Here is a 14,602-nt window from a genome sequence, read left to right on the forward strand (position 1 = left end):
TTCTGCAACTGGTGCAAAATTGTCTCAGCCATCCTGATGGGCCATCTCTCTGTGCCACCCCCTACACTCACCATTAATATCTCTATGCACAATATTGCTGTCCATAGGACACAAGACCTTCTGCCCAAAGTGGTTTGTGTCTCTACTCAAATTCCAGCTAGAAAGCACACCTTTCCACTTTTTCACCAACTCATTCATTCTCACAGTCTTATCAACACCAACAATATGATTAACCTCATATGGTGAGTAAGGGGATGGAAAAATATCGGGAAGATGTTATTCCAAAGAAAATGTTAAAATTTCACTAGAGGCTTAAATCCAGAGATGCTACTAAAAGACAAGCAGTATGGCACCTGAAAATAAACTGAAGACCTGACACYGGTTACATTCCCAGTGACAGCCTTCCTACGTCATTCTTGTAACTATTATACATCATCTTGCCCGAGTTCCTAGATCACTATAGTGTAGTGCTGAAGTTCAGTTTTAAGTAGGAGAGAAAGTATCAACACAGCTTTATGGAGAATTATAGTCAGATTCATGGTATTTTGAGATTTTATTTGGCATAGCCATTTAAAGTATACTGTCTTCTCCCTCTCACCCATGGTGCCCCCAAGTGTAAGTAACATAAATAGTTTTCTCAAAAAACAGAGCATAATGAAACATGATGTGATTCCCAAATTTAAAAAAATAAAATAAAATAAATCACACCATCAAAAACAAAACTAGACAATTCTTGCTGATGAACAACTTAAAAGGTAGTTAAGAAGGACACCAGCTATACATGCTTACATGCATCATCTAATATATCTCCTTTAAAAAGTTTACCAAGACACGTAGGAAATAATTAATGTGCAAATGTGATATTACAACAATCAGCTTGATTGATCAGAAATTTCTGATGAAATGACCTTTTGTGGTATATTACAGTATTGATATAACTGCTTTAAAACTGTATGTTATTACAACTGCGTGCATTTTAGCAATCTTTCAAAACCATCTGCAACAGTTAAGCACCGCTTTAATTAAAATATACTGCAATTTCTTTACTGTTTATAGGCCATTTCTCAGAGCAGCCAGAGTCTATGCTTGTTCAGAATACCAAATAATACATTAAAACTTTCTGGAAGTTGTCCACTTGAAAATTTCAAATGTATGACACATCCATAACAGTGATCACCTAAATAAGCATTTTAACATTTAAGTGGGGATTGTCAGTCTGCAGGTAAAACATTTTGGACAGTTATCCTGACAGGCTTCCTTGTGTAATGATCATTACTGCACTGAAGCTCTTCTGGTGTCTCCTAAAACCCTGATGAATTTCTGGGCCCATACAAAAAGATTTCTCCCCTGCTTCCCCCATCAACTTATCTATTGTGAAAAGCCACCTTTAGCTTCAGAATTAATTTTTAACATTTGTGGGGGTTTTTTTCACTCCTGTTTGCAATTCTCAGCAGGAGCTCAGGCATTAAAGAAAAGAAAACAAACAAACAAACAAAMAAAAAAACCTACTGGTTTCTCCTTAACAGACACTGGAATTAGCTTCATTGGCAAAAATCTATTGCTCAGAAATCCACAGCAGAAAGAACATTAAATACTAGCAGCTCACCCACCACAGGAATACCTCTATTCTAGCCAGTAACATTTACTACTGCCTTTGCAATTCTCTGCAACATTTCAAGATTGTCTAGGCTTCCAGTGAGCCCAACAGCTCCAGAGGGAAAGATCAGAAATGCAGTTCTCTAATCTCTTGGACAATCTTTAATACTGATACAAAGAAAATGTAAAATACATCCACTGGCATCCTGATTTGGTTTACACTCACTGTTGACTAAAAGTTGAAGACCTTGGAGGAATCAAGCCTTAAATTCTGCACTGCTTCACAGAAAGATAGAAGCAAAGAAATTTAACAGGACTCTACATCATTAATCGTACAGCCTCCTTAATCCAATTACTTTGTATTTTCTCTTAAACAAATGAACTGCCAAAACTTGGCCTGGGCCCAGTTTTCAAAACAGCTCAACTAAATCTTACCTGATCTAGATTTTAAGTTGTGAAATCATGCAGGAGAAGGGGAAGAATCAAACACTACCTCTAATACAAGTTACAATCTGATTGACCCGCTCTCCTCTTCTTCCCCACCTCCCATCCCAGGGAGCCCAGGTTAATGAAGAATGCTGCTCGTTTGATGATGCAGTTAAGAATACAGATCTGTGTTATATTCTCCTGGTAATGTCAATTAGTCTCTCACACACAGAAAATATTTATTAAATGCACTGTAGTAACCATTACACTTTCCACAAATGCCTTGGAAGATCAATTGCATGCTGCTGAAATTTGCAAATTGGCAAGGGAATCAAGAAACCCCCTCTGAATTCCACATGTACAGTGTTTACTTTGACAGTTTTTGTTTATTTATAGTACTTGACAATACATGTTCTCTAGTTCATCTTGTAAAGTAATGAAGCAAGTATTTACACCTGCAGTGTTAAGCCTCAGAGGGAAAAATACGTATAAACTTAAGCCATTCAAATAAATGTACAGATTGGTGAGATTCTACTATAATGACTAAATAATATCATTAATTTAACTTAGTCTAAAGCACTTACTTTGGTAGAGAAAGCCTAGCCCTTAACTTTGTATATGGTATACAAGTCTATACAGATGTGCAATAATCTCTTAACCCATTCACATAAAATCATATGTCCTTCTTGTTTAGTACATTAAATACTTTTAAAGGAGTGCTATACGGAAGACTGGGGTCTCCCACTTAAAATTACACAAGACTACAGGCAGAGGCTGTAGAAGTTTTGCTATGCACAAGCTTGTCAATAACCTTAATCCATTGACGTAACTTCTATGAGTGCAGGTGAGCTCTGTCTCCACCCCAGAGCATCCCCTTCACCAGCAGGACCACGCTTGATCTGGCATCAGACTACATCTTATCTGACCTCAGGACCAATCCCTTCTACAAAAGCCATAAAACTCTGTTCCTACCAACCTGCCCTTGTGGAAATCCTCAAAACACAAAAACTTCCCCTATCACACTATCAGTCCCCTAGATTTTCTAGTTCTCTGTGGAAATTTTGTATTCTTATAGAAAGACAAGGCAGAATCAAGCCCTTAAAGTGTACTCCACATACAGTGTTTCCTATTTATGTCTATAAAGTACCATGCACGTCTCATAAATATTTCTTAAAACAAAACCAGACACATAACCCATTGCTATGCACGCATCCAAGTATAAAAATCAAGACAGGCAAAGCTGGAAGGCAACTGAAATTACACCAAATTAAAGACTGCATAACCGAGACAAAATATTAGAATATCTGTCTAATAAAACATATATGCAGCATAATAAATACAGCTGCATAGTGCCCTCCAAGGGCAACAAAGCTGAAAGTCAAATAATAAAAATTAAGTAGTATACAAGAGAGCACGCACAGGAGGGATTTCAATCCTCTTTGTTCTTAGCCATGATACAATTTCACAGCCGCTCTCAAGATTCATCGTTGTGATATTTGGCATGCAAGAGCACAGAATGTAGTTCATTGGGGAATTACTGAGCCAGGATGCGCCAAACAAAATCTACCACAGAACGAGCCAGCTACTGCCACAGGATCCGAGGAACCTTGCCATTAAAATGTTTCTGATTTTTAAAGGAAATTCACAAAAACAGTTCACTGTCTTCAGAAATGTGAATTCTTGTAATATTAAACTAATCGACCCACAGTAAAGAAGCTGCTCCTATGCAGCTATTGTCTGAAGACATCAAGCAGAGGACTTCGCCTGCAGGAATTGCAACCTACATATACTTGGAATTCACCAACTATATCAATAGTATTATTTTTATGGTTTGCAAAATAGACCATACGCAGCTGCTGAGGATCGCTAAATTAGTTAATACACTGTTTCAAAAGGAAGAGTTATTTCTCCAGGGATCATGTGCCAAACAAAGGGGGAAGGGAATGGTGAACCACTGGTAGTTTATACAACAAAAGACATTTTTCAACTACACACAGCAATAATTATGAAAATCTTTCCTATCCTATAGTTTGAAACGTCTTACAGAAAAAAAACCTATTTCAGAGAAACAACAACAACAACAGGAGTGCTAAAGCCACTTTCGTAAGCTGAGAATTCAAATTAAACATGATCTGCATTGTAGTCACAAGATAAAAATGCATGCAATTTTTTTTTTCTAAACAAGGAAATAAAACCCCGCATTTATGCCATTTTTGATCTAATAATTTGAGTGTGTACATGAAGGAAAAACGGTCTTACTGAAATTAAAATTTTTAATTACAAAATATAAGACCAGAAAATTTATGCTAGAGTATGACTATGTTCAGGAAAGTCTTCAAAGCATGAAAATAAAAAAAAAATTGATACTATAATTTAATGATGACAGTACATCCTTAGATAATACTCTAGATTTAAAAGCAAAAGCACTTAAAGCATTATTAGAGCTGGAGATATTTGGAAAGTACATTTGCAAAAAATTCCAAGCACCATAAAAACAACTGTAATCAAAACAAATGCTACACTTTCACAGTACATAGATGAAATATATTAATTAGAAAAATAAACCACTGAGTTCAAAACTGCCTTTGMGCCACACATTTTCTGCAGACTTCTCCCTAGCCAAGAAATCTTACTTCCACATTGCAAAGTTTTGAAAACTCTGGATATTCCACATATTAGACTGGAGAGCACTTCTCCCCACCATCTATACAGAGACATATATTTATTAAGTGCTGACAGCTAACTTTCACAAGACCCTTAGGGAGATCTGGTCTTTATTCTGTGAATTTACAAAAACTGGGCTGAAGGAGCCAGGAAACACAACTGTATTTTATTATTATTTAAATAATGAATTTGTGATAGCATTTCACTCTGAAGCGATTGTAAGCCTTGCAGGCAAATGTCTCTTTCCGTAAAGGTTTGAAAATTATTTTTAAGTAACAGCTGGTCTTGCCTATATGGCCTTAAATGAGCCATGTGGAGACAAACTTGTTTCAGTTTGGGTAAGAAAGATTAAAAAACATTAATTCTAGTTAATATCCATTTTGGTCCCTCTACACAGATGGGAAAAATAACATTAAATTACCATGCTTACATACAGTCAATACCAGACACCCAATAAAGCATAAACTCAAAGCCCTGCTCCTAACACRACCGATGCACACAGTTGCAGCAGAACAGCTAAGCTCAAGGCAGCCTGCAACAAAGGAGATTTACATTCATTTTTCCACTTTGCCACAGACTTCCTGTGTGACCTTGGACAAGTCACTTGTTTTTCCCCATTTTACAGATGGGTAGTTGCAGCACACAGAAATCATTTATTTCACAACCTCATAGTAATTAGCAGGCTTACGAACAGGAGATGCGCAGATATGGAGGTCAAATAAATGACATAAAGAGTATAAATGGTACTTAAAGCTTTAATCAACTCCTACCAAAGCTCTGAAAACCTGGCCATCGTGACAGAACCAAAGCTTTGGCACAAGATTCACAAGTGTTATCTACAAATGTAGCATCTGCAGACAGTCGTGGATGCAGACTTCCAAGACCCAGTGCAAAGACATGATATATGCTATCACAAACACCTACAGAAACCAAAAGTCCAAAGTCTCCAGATATCTTATTTAAATTATAACTCAAAAATTACGACTTTCTGTTATAATACAAAATAGGAAGAGAAATCATCAGGTACCATCTTAAGAGATTTGAAATACTTCAGATCTACACAGTTATTCTCCAGTTCATATTAACCACTAACCACCTTTTGAATTTGAAAGCCACATTTAACTTTCATAACAACATCAATATCAGAAACAAATCATCCTGCAGACAACAGAAAATTAAAGATGTCTAAAATGCTAGCCTACTGAAAAAAAAATGAAGAGAAGTAAGAACCATTCAAAATTAACAAAATGCTACACATATGCTACACTGGGACATTTACCAGGACAGCACTGTCTCCCTCAGGAACCCACAAATTTGTGAAATGTATTAAATATATACTGTTTAGAAAAAGTCTTCAAGTCCAAAATCTATTTCTTTAAAGGAAGGCCAAACATACACTGTATTTCCACGCAGATAACCTCTGTCTCTGTATAAATTGTACTATCCTGCATAGAATTAGAATCACAATCTAGGGAGGGAAACATTACGAGCAAAGGGATTACAGGAGATGATGAAGCAGTCCATGAGAGGCCAGGGCCAGGTGAGCATTTGGGGGACAGAAGCAAGCTATGGAAAACCAGAAGCAAGGAAACTACTGAGGGGAGAGGAAATTCTGGGATAAACTTTCCCTCATATTACCCACATATGTGTAAAACCCACACAGTGGCTCAATCACAGGGTGTTGAGTGTATTTTGGGTTTGGGGTTTTTTTTGGTTGTTTTTCTTAAACAGATGATCTGTGGGATACACACATGAAAATATGGTCATTGCAAGCTACAAAAATAAAAATGAAACTCATTTGTTTTTAAGTTATTTTAAATATCAAATGGTTTTCATTATTTGCAATTGCATCTTATATGTGATGTTTTACAAGAAGAAATATAAAACGGTTCTTACTAAAAATCATTTAGAACCTAAAGCTTTTTCTTTCAACATGCTCAGTTGCTCTGAGCGTGTTAAATACCTTGAACTCCCATTACTGCAGTAAGAGTGGAAGAAGAGCAGCACTTTGCAGTGAGGCCAAAAATTAAAGCATGACCAACTTTGAATTGCTATCAAACCCAGGGCATTGGATAAAACAACATGGGAAAATAAAAGAATGGCAGTGAGGGGTATAAGACCAAGCATCCAGTGGTGGGGGAAGGGGAGGGGAGTCCTACATTTCCAAAATAACACAGATTCTTTTTTGTTAAGATACAGTTTCAGAGGCACTTAAGTAATGCAGGATCCTATTCCATTTTCAAAAGTGGCTTTGAGACTTTTGGTCCCCTAAAGTTGATAGCAGAACAGATGTTACCTTGTGTCTTATATAGCTACCTGAATATGTGAGTTCTGAGATAAGTCTTGCAGGAGAGGGTGAGGTTCCTCTAAAAAGAAAGGAATCCCCCCTCTGCTTCCCACAGTAACACCTGAAAAAATGTGCAGAGGTGCAGGACAAAAGGCACAAAGACAGCAGAGATGGGGGGCTTGAGGTCAGAAGAAAGGTGAGGATAATCAAAGCACCAAAGAAGGAAATTGAAACTAAGTTCTGAAACTATGTTTTTAATACCTCATTCACAGCATGTTAATAATGTTCATATGGGGGGGGGGGAATAAAGGAAAGCAGTGACACTGCTAGCAGGTTTTCCCAGAACAAGTTTTGGCAACTTTAAACAACATGCAGCAACTAGAGTCTCTCAAATGCTTAATCTCCTCACACTCACAAATTGACTATTTCTATTTCTTCTACAAGAGGTGAACTTTCTCCGTAACTGTGATAGCTGAAACTCATCTCACTGTTGTGGCGATCAGCACCTGCCTACCCTTTTACAAACCAGCTGCTACAGAGGTAAACTCCCTGTGCTCCCCTGTGCAATTTGAATCTGGCTAGCCATAAGCAGAGCTGTTCTCCTTCACTCTCACCACTAATTTTAATAAAGTAAGATGACTTCCACCCCAAGATAAGCAAGACCAAAAACCCCTTTGATCACACACACACCAAGAAAAAAAAAAAAAACCCTCTGTCCTTTTCTTCCTACTTATCAACATATCAACAGACAGTAAGAACTATGCCAGTTTCACAGTATTTTTTTTTAAGACTTGCCAACCTTCAATGTCATTCATTTGAAGGTTGGAAGGAATGCGGAATACCTGCAGTTACATTATGGGCAGAGATTAATGGTCACTACTTGTACTATGAACTAATTTTTACCATTAGAACTATCTATAAAGGCTGAAACAACACAAAGTTATTGTGTGTGCCTTGCAGTGCATTATCTTCAGTGGTCTATGTAATAAAAAAATCACAACCATGTTTTGACAGGTAGTCTGCTAGCTCATTTTTACCCATGAGTGATGCCAATTCAGACAAGGACAAATTAGGGTTCCAATATTATTTACACAAACTTTCAGATGAAACCTGCGATCTGACATACTTACACACTACCACAACATTTGACAGATCTAAGTTCAAAATGCAATCCTAGCCCCTTGATCATCCAGACTGGGGTAACTACAAGTCGCACTTCCTTTCTGATCCATGTTTCTGTTTTTTTTTCCAATGAAAATCAGGGTATGGTGGGAGGAGGAGGGGAGAGCATCTGGACTTCATCCTGATCAGAGTCAGGATGCAGACAGGACAAACGTTTCCAACCCAAAAGCTGGAAGCTCCAGTGATACAAGGGTAGTCACTACTGTCACTAAAATAATATTGGCATAATTGAAGGTTTCAGAGCTCATTAGTTATCTTCCAAACAGCACAAAATCTTAGTATTATATATAAAAAAAAAAACAACACATTTTTGCCTAGCCAGTTACTAAAGCATTGTAATTCATTTAGATGAATACTTAAAACACATCCTAGAAAATACTTCTATGACATTGATTCACTATATAAATAAATCAAAAAAGCTTATCATACCCTAAGCCACTCTCCTTTCCCCTAAGCATCACCCACTGGTAACACTGTCAAAAGATCATAGCATTTGTTGAAGGGCCAGTGAGTTTTTTAATGAGTCTACTTAAGTGAGAATGTCTTTTTCAGCCTAGACTTCTATTATACTCACATGCCTCATCCCATTCCTAGTTTCATTAATTTTGATCCTTCAGATTGGTCCTGAAAGTGTGGCTCTGGACCTGTTAGGCTAACTCATGCCAATGTTTCCCTGCAGACTACCAGCAGCAAAAAGCTTCAGTAAAAAGGTTTATGTGCATTTGTGGGTGACAACTCAATACTAAAAAGATTGACTTAGGTATTTATAAACAGCATTTTCTTTTGATTGTTGCTGCTACCAACATCAAAAGGCCTCAAACCTAGTCCAGCCACAGCAAGAAGACAGGAACGGAGTCATGCTTTGGCAGCTACAGTGAACACAGACTAGATTGAAAGCAACCTTCTTGAATGAACAGGCACAAACGAAGATTTTACACAACTACTGTCTTCTCCCCAAATACAAAGAGGCTTGGGCCACCAGGCAATGAACCAAATCAACCTGCCAGATGCTTTAAACAAAAGGTACAAGTTTCTAAAACATACTTAAAAACAAGAGTTTCCATAAAAGGCAACAGAGTATCTCTGCTTCATCAGCTAACATGTGCTTCTGTAGGGCACCTGCTGAGTGATGAACTCACACTTCTCTTCCACTGTAAGTTACTGTTTAGAACAGAACTCTCTGAGCTAGAAAGCTCATAGCTTTTTACTGTTTTCTGCTTCTTTGGCAGGAGTCTTATTTATATAAGATTAGTGCAAGCAGTCAAGCATTAGATTTATAAACCAGAAAAAACAAACCAAGAGCAAGTTTTCACACTCTTCTTTACAGGACAGTTTCAGAAACATACACACAAGCAGTATGACAGATTCAAATGCTATTATTAAAAAACAAAATAAAAAACACCCAGAAAACTCGTATCAAAACACATAACATCTCTGCAGTCCTTTCCTCCCCCCCCCCCCGCCGCCAACCCCTTGGAAACTAACATCATCCAAGCATTCACAAAAGTACTTTAAGCCATCTAAACAGTCATTCCTCTGCTCTATCCAGAACCTCTGCGGACAATAACAACTAACACGAAACACACATTAGCCCCTCACCTTCCCCCGCCCTCCCCAGGGGAGGAATCAATACAAACCTGCAGTTGGGAGGTGGATCTAAGGTGATGTCAGCCAATTCCTTCTGAATCCTGTGGCAACAAAAGCAAGAAAGAACAAAGGTAAGTCACTGTGTGGGATCGCAGTTAACACGTACTCCTTACACACATACTGTCACCATGAGTTTGCAACACTGCATAATAGAAGAGCGCTCAGTTGTAGCCTCCCACCAGTCCAAACACACTGAACAGGACAGGCACCCTATTACAGTCAGAAAAGCAGACAGGCACTGTGCACTGAACCCAGACAGGTGCACTGCTGTACACTCCCATAAAGATGCCAGCCACACAGGTACAGTGGAAAAGACTGTCCTCTTTACTCTTGCCAACCTGCCTGTAAATGAGGGACATCCTCTGCAAATGTGATGCACAAGGCGCTAGGACGAAAGTGCAGTCTGAGAAGGAATTTTGTCTTGCTGGAATTGAGAGAAACATTCACTGCCAAATTGGCTTCCCCCCTCTCCATCACCATCCTGAGAAAAAACACCAGCCCCAGGGGAGTGAATAACTGAGCTATTCCCAAGGACACTTAAAAGAAGGTGAAAATCTGCATATTTCCAAGGCTGCCACATATTCCTGCCCTTCAATTCTCCCTTTTCCTCACCCCCAAAACACCAAACAACAACCATGTCCCTTCCCTCAGGACTTCAGCCACTCCTCTCTTCACCACGTTCAGACAACACCCTGCCCTCCCTCACCAGACTATTCTGGGCTTACATAGCACCACACTGCTCTTGCCACAGAACGCCCAACCAGCTATCATCCCCTTCCCTGGAGTCCCATTACTTTCACTCAGGCTTCCCCTCCAAATTTCCCCACCCAGCACTGAGTCTGGCTCCCTTCCCCTTTAAACTCAACCAGCATCTTCTGCCTCTCTTCTACTTGCCACATGCAACAAGAACCACCGTCTTTCTGTATTAGGCACTTCACAATCAGCAGGCTTTTAAAACTATCTTATTTTCAAAATAGCTAAGAGAACCACACGTAAACATCACTTGCCACTATCTATACAAGTCTCCCAAGGAAACGTGCTGAGTGGAGATCTGGAATAACCAAACTGCCTAAATTCTACAAAACCACAGCAAACTCTTAGTTGCAATGGCAGAGCATTTGCATAAAACCCCAGCCACTTTTGACATCTACRGATATAACCTTTCTGTGACGTTTGACAAAGCTTTTCAGTGAGATGGACTGTTATTCTTAYTGAAGTACTGAAAGTTTGGTTAAGAACTTTATTTACCAGCTTAGCTTTCTGGAGCAGGATGGTGCTAAATTTAGGTGAAACAGAGTAAATGAAAAAGGGTAACGATGTTTTAACTGAACGACTCCAAGAGTCTGTCCAGGTGAAGAGAACTGACTGATGTAGCTGGAATTACTACAGTTCTATGCAGACATCTCCCCCCGATACAGACATTATTCTGGAAAGAAAGTATTTTTTTTTCCCCTCAAAAAACCCACTGTGCCTTTTAAGAAAAAAGTATTTTAGAATAGAATGTCCACAAGTGGACCTGCTGTGGATTATTTACTCTAGTCAATGTACAGCTATACAGAAAAAATTTAAAGTAAGTGTTGAGCAGACAGGAAAACAGTAATGTATTTGGTGGAAAAGATTTGGCACTATACTACACCACTTGTGCTCATATATGCTTTCTTTCATTAAGAGAACTCAAAATTCTTCACAGATGTTAATTAACCCTCAAAGTAGTCCTGTAAGTAAAAAGCCATTATATATCAACCCCTTTCTACAGAGGGGGAAACTGATATAGAAATTAAATGTTACTCAAGACCACTCAGCTTCCACTAGTAGAAAAGGAATTAAGCTCCCACACGCCATTCCTGAAACATCCCTATATCTGATGCTAATAAGGAAAATGGAAAAGACAGCAGAAATAATTGGGGGACAGAAAAAGTCTGGAGAAAAAGAAAGAAAAATATTTGGGGTGGAATGGAGGAAGAAGCAGGAAGAGAGATCATAGAGCAGTAATGTCGGGCAGACACTCCTTACTGCACAGAGATGCTGAAAAAAGTGAGACGATGGCAGCTTTGTGTGGAAAGGTTGAACACAAGTGCTAGAGATGAGGAATGGGAACAACAAGGGAGCAGCAGGAAAAAGGAGCAAAAGAAAATGAGGAAGGAGAAAAGATACAGTGAAGCAGTAAAAAAAACTAACTGCAGCCTCACCTCTTGGCACTGGTAGATAGCAGCTTAGAGTTTTTACTCATGCTGACTTTGCTCTCCTTCTTCTTAGGTGTGCTTGCCTCTTTCTCTGTCTGTTGGTTGGAGGATGAAGATGAGGAGGAGCTGGTGCTGGCCCTCGAATCGTCATCCGACATAGCGACCCCCCCACCACACACCCCAACCTGGAGAGGAGACACCATAGGGTGTGGGGAACAAACAGTGAACACAAACACACAGAGAAAGGCAGCTGACAATCTTGCTCTGTGTCTGGGTCATGCTCCTTCTAAAAAGTCCTCATGTCTCCCTCTCCTCTTCAGGCCCTACAGTTGGAGCAGGAGGAGCAGTTGGCTCCCCTGCACTAGTTACACTGAGGAGGAAGGGACTTTTAAAGCTTCTTCTCAGAAAGCAAGTGAGGAATGAGAGGAGAGGGACTGGACTGCAAGGATCAAGGAAGCTCAAAGCAATTCCTTCTAATCTTCCTCCAAACTGCATACACAAGAGGAGCCATCACCACCCACCACTATCCAGCCTAGGGGTGTAGGAAATAAAAACAGAGCAGCTTCGGTCTCTTGAGTTCCCTGGAAGCATGTGGGGGAGGGAGGAAGGGATAAGAGGACCACCACTGCCAGCACTAAAATGGAAGTGGGGCATCACTAGCTACAGGGGGAGACCCCGAAGGAGGATCTGTAACCTGTAGGGGAAGAAACCCATGCCTGCTGGATCCAGAGTTGGGAGCGTGTGTCGGGAGAGGGGGGAAGGCTGGGAGGAATAAAAGGGAACAGCTAAATAGGGGCTGGGGTATGCTGAGGAGACCCACTAAGGCCCACGGCACAGGGGGCCCGTCAGGAAACAGGGAAGGGAGCGGAGGGTCTGTGTTGGGGGTGGGGGGGAGAGACGAGAAGGGCCAGGGCCTACAAGGGGTGAGAGCTGAGGGCCTGGGGAGGCCCGGGGGAGGCAGGGGGCAGAGAAGGCAGCAGCGGGGCGGACAGCCGGGTGTGGAGGGCAGCTCGGTGCCCCCGGGGGGATAGGAAAGGAGGGCGAGCACGGCGGGCGGCAAAGGGCAGGTCCCTATCCGACAGGGGCACCAAGTCGCCGGGGAGGGGGGCAGGGAGCGTGCGCGGGCGGCGGCGGCGGGGGGGATCCGCGGCCAGGGCACCCCGGGCCGGGAGGGGGGGCCCGACACACGGCCGCTTCCCTGCCGGGGCGCCGGGCCCCGGGCTGCCGCCGCCGGCCGCCCCCCGCGGGGGGGAGCCGGGGCGGGAGACTGCGGCCGCGCTGCCCCCTCCCGCGGGCCCCGCAGGGCCGGGCAGCGCCGGGGCCGGGGGGGCAGCGGTACCTGACAGCCCGGGCAGGATCCCTCTGCCCGCCGCTCCGCCGCCTCGCTGCCCATCGCCGGGCCAGCGCCGGCCCTGCCCCTCGCCCCTGCCCCCAGGGGCCGGCCGGGGCGGCGGGAAGGGCAGCGGGGGGTCCCCCGTCCCCCTACCTCTCCCTTTGTGTCTGGCTGCTCCTCCTCGGTGCGGCTGGGCCTGGCCACTCGTGTCTCTCTCGCTGGGAGAGAAGCGGAAGTGCTGCAACAGCAACTATTAAACAGGCAATGGCTTCCCTAGCTGCTTTCCCCCCCCAACACCGAGCGGGGGCTCGGGGGCGGCGGGGGGGCGCGATCCGCCGCGGCCTGGGACCGAGCAGGGCCGGGGGGGCCGAGCGGCGCAGGGGCCCCGACTCCGGGGCTGCAGAGGGCCAGCAGCCGCAATCCCCCGTCCCCGTCCCTCCCCGCCGGGAAGGAAGGAAGGAAGAAAGGGGCAAGCGGAGGGGGACGTGAGTTTTTAATGGAGACCCTCTGGGAAGTAATCTGCGAAGGGGTGAGGGGGGGTGAGGAATACCCCCCCCCCGGCTCCGGTTTCTGCTTCGGGGCGAAAGCCCCAAAGGGACGAGCCCGAGGCAGGTGGCGGGGAGAGGGGACACGCTCCTGGTGCTGCTTTTTTAAGGCTGAGAGGCGATTATTAGGGTTGGGGGGGGGAGCTGTTTGGTTTCCCCTTATTCTTACAACTGTTTCAGCCCCAAAGCTTCTCCCTTTCCTCACCTGCTTTGTCCTTCCAGCAGCAGCAACTTCTCACCTGTCTCAGTTGGAAAGCAATAAAAAAAAAAAAGCCTAGCCCAAACCCCCCACGGCAAGCGAGCCCAAAAGGATCCCCCAGCAGCTTTCCCGTCTCTCACCTGTTCCAGCCCTAAAGCAGCAGCTGTTTTCTTGCCTTCCTTCTCCTGGATCAGCCCCGGATCAACAGCGGGAGCAGCCGCTTCCCGCTTGCCTTGGCCCGGAGTTCAGGATTCCATTGTCCCCCACACTGCACTTGGTGACATCACTGACACACAAAGAAGGGGCACTTCGTGATGTCATCAACGCGTGCTGGGAGAGAAAACAAAATCCTGGGCTCGGGGCTTGGCAGCCGCAGAAAGGAAAAGCTGCTCCGGTTTTCCCAAGGTAAAAGTATTAGGGAATTTTTTTTTTAAGTCCACTGATTGGGAGCCCGTTTGTATGACAGGCGCTGCATTCAGTGGACTGGAGTGCTATTGTACTGGATTTTCGAGGCTTTTTACTCTTCTCCCCCAAATCTTT

General features: G+C 42.9%; 1 protein-coding gene across 5 annotated transcripts in view; it reads right to left on the minus strand.

Moving 5' to 3' along the window:
• The window catches only part of UBE2E1 (ubiquitin conjugating enzyme E2 E1), a 50,702-nt gene extending 36,369 nt beyond the window's left edge, over positions 1-14,333 (minus strand). The window contains exons 1-5 of one of the 5 annotated variants that reach the window (XM_026065932.1): positions 14,203-14,292; positions 14,069-14,102; positions 13,472-13,536; positions 11,992-12,170; positions 9,793-9,843 (exon numbers count right to left, since the gene is read on the minus strand). In XM_026065932.1, the coding sequence (XP_025921717.1) occupies positions 9,793-9,843; positions 11,992-12,143 (203 nt within the window). In that variant the 5' untranslated portion in view covers positions 12,144-12,170; positions 13,472-13,536; positions 14,069-14,102; positions 14,203-14,292. Of the gene's footprint in view, positions 1-9,792; positions 9,844-11,991; positions 12,171-13,471; positions 13,569-14,068; positions 14,103-14,202 lie in introns of all 5 variants that reach the window. The other 4 variants (XM_026065930.1, XM_026065928.1, XM_026065929.1 and 1 more) reach the window with 4 other exon arrangements.
• Between the last annotated feature and the right edge of the window lie 269 nt (positions 14,334-14,602).

The sequence above is a fragment of the Apteryx rowi genome, unplaced genomic scaffold, assembly GCF_003343035.1.
Source record: "Apteryx rowi isolate R43461 unplaced genomic scaffold, aptRow1 scaffold_234, whole genome shotgun sequence".
NCBI classification, from domain to species: Eukaryota; Metazoa; Chordata; class Aves; order Apterygiformes; family Apterygidae; genus Apteryx; species Apteryx rowi.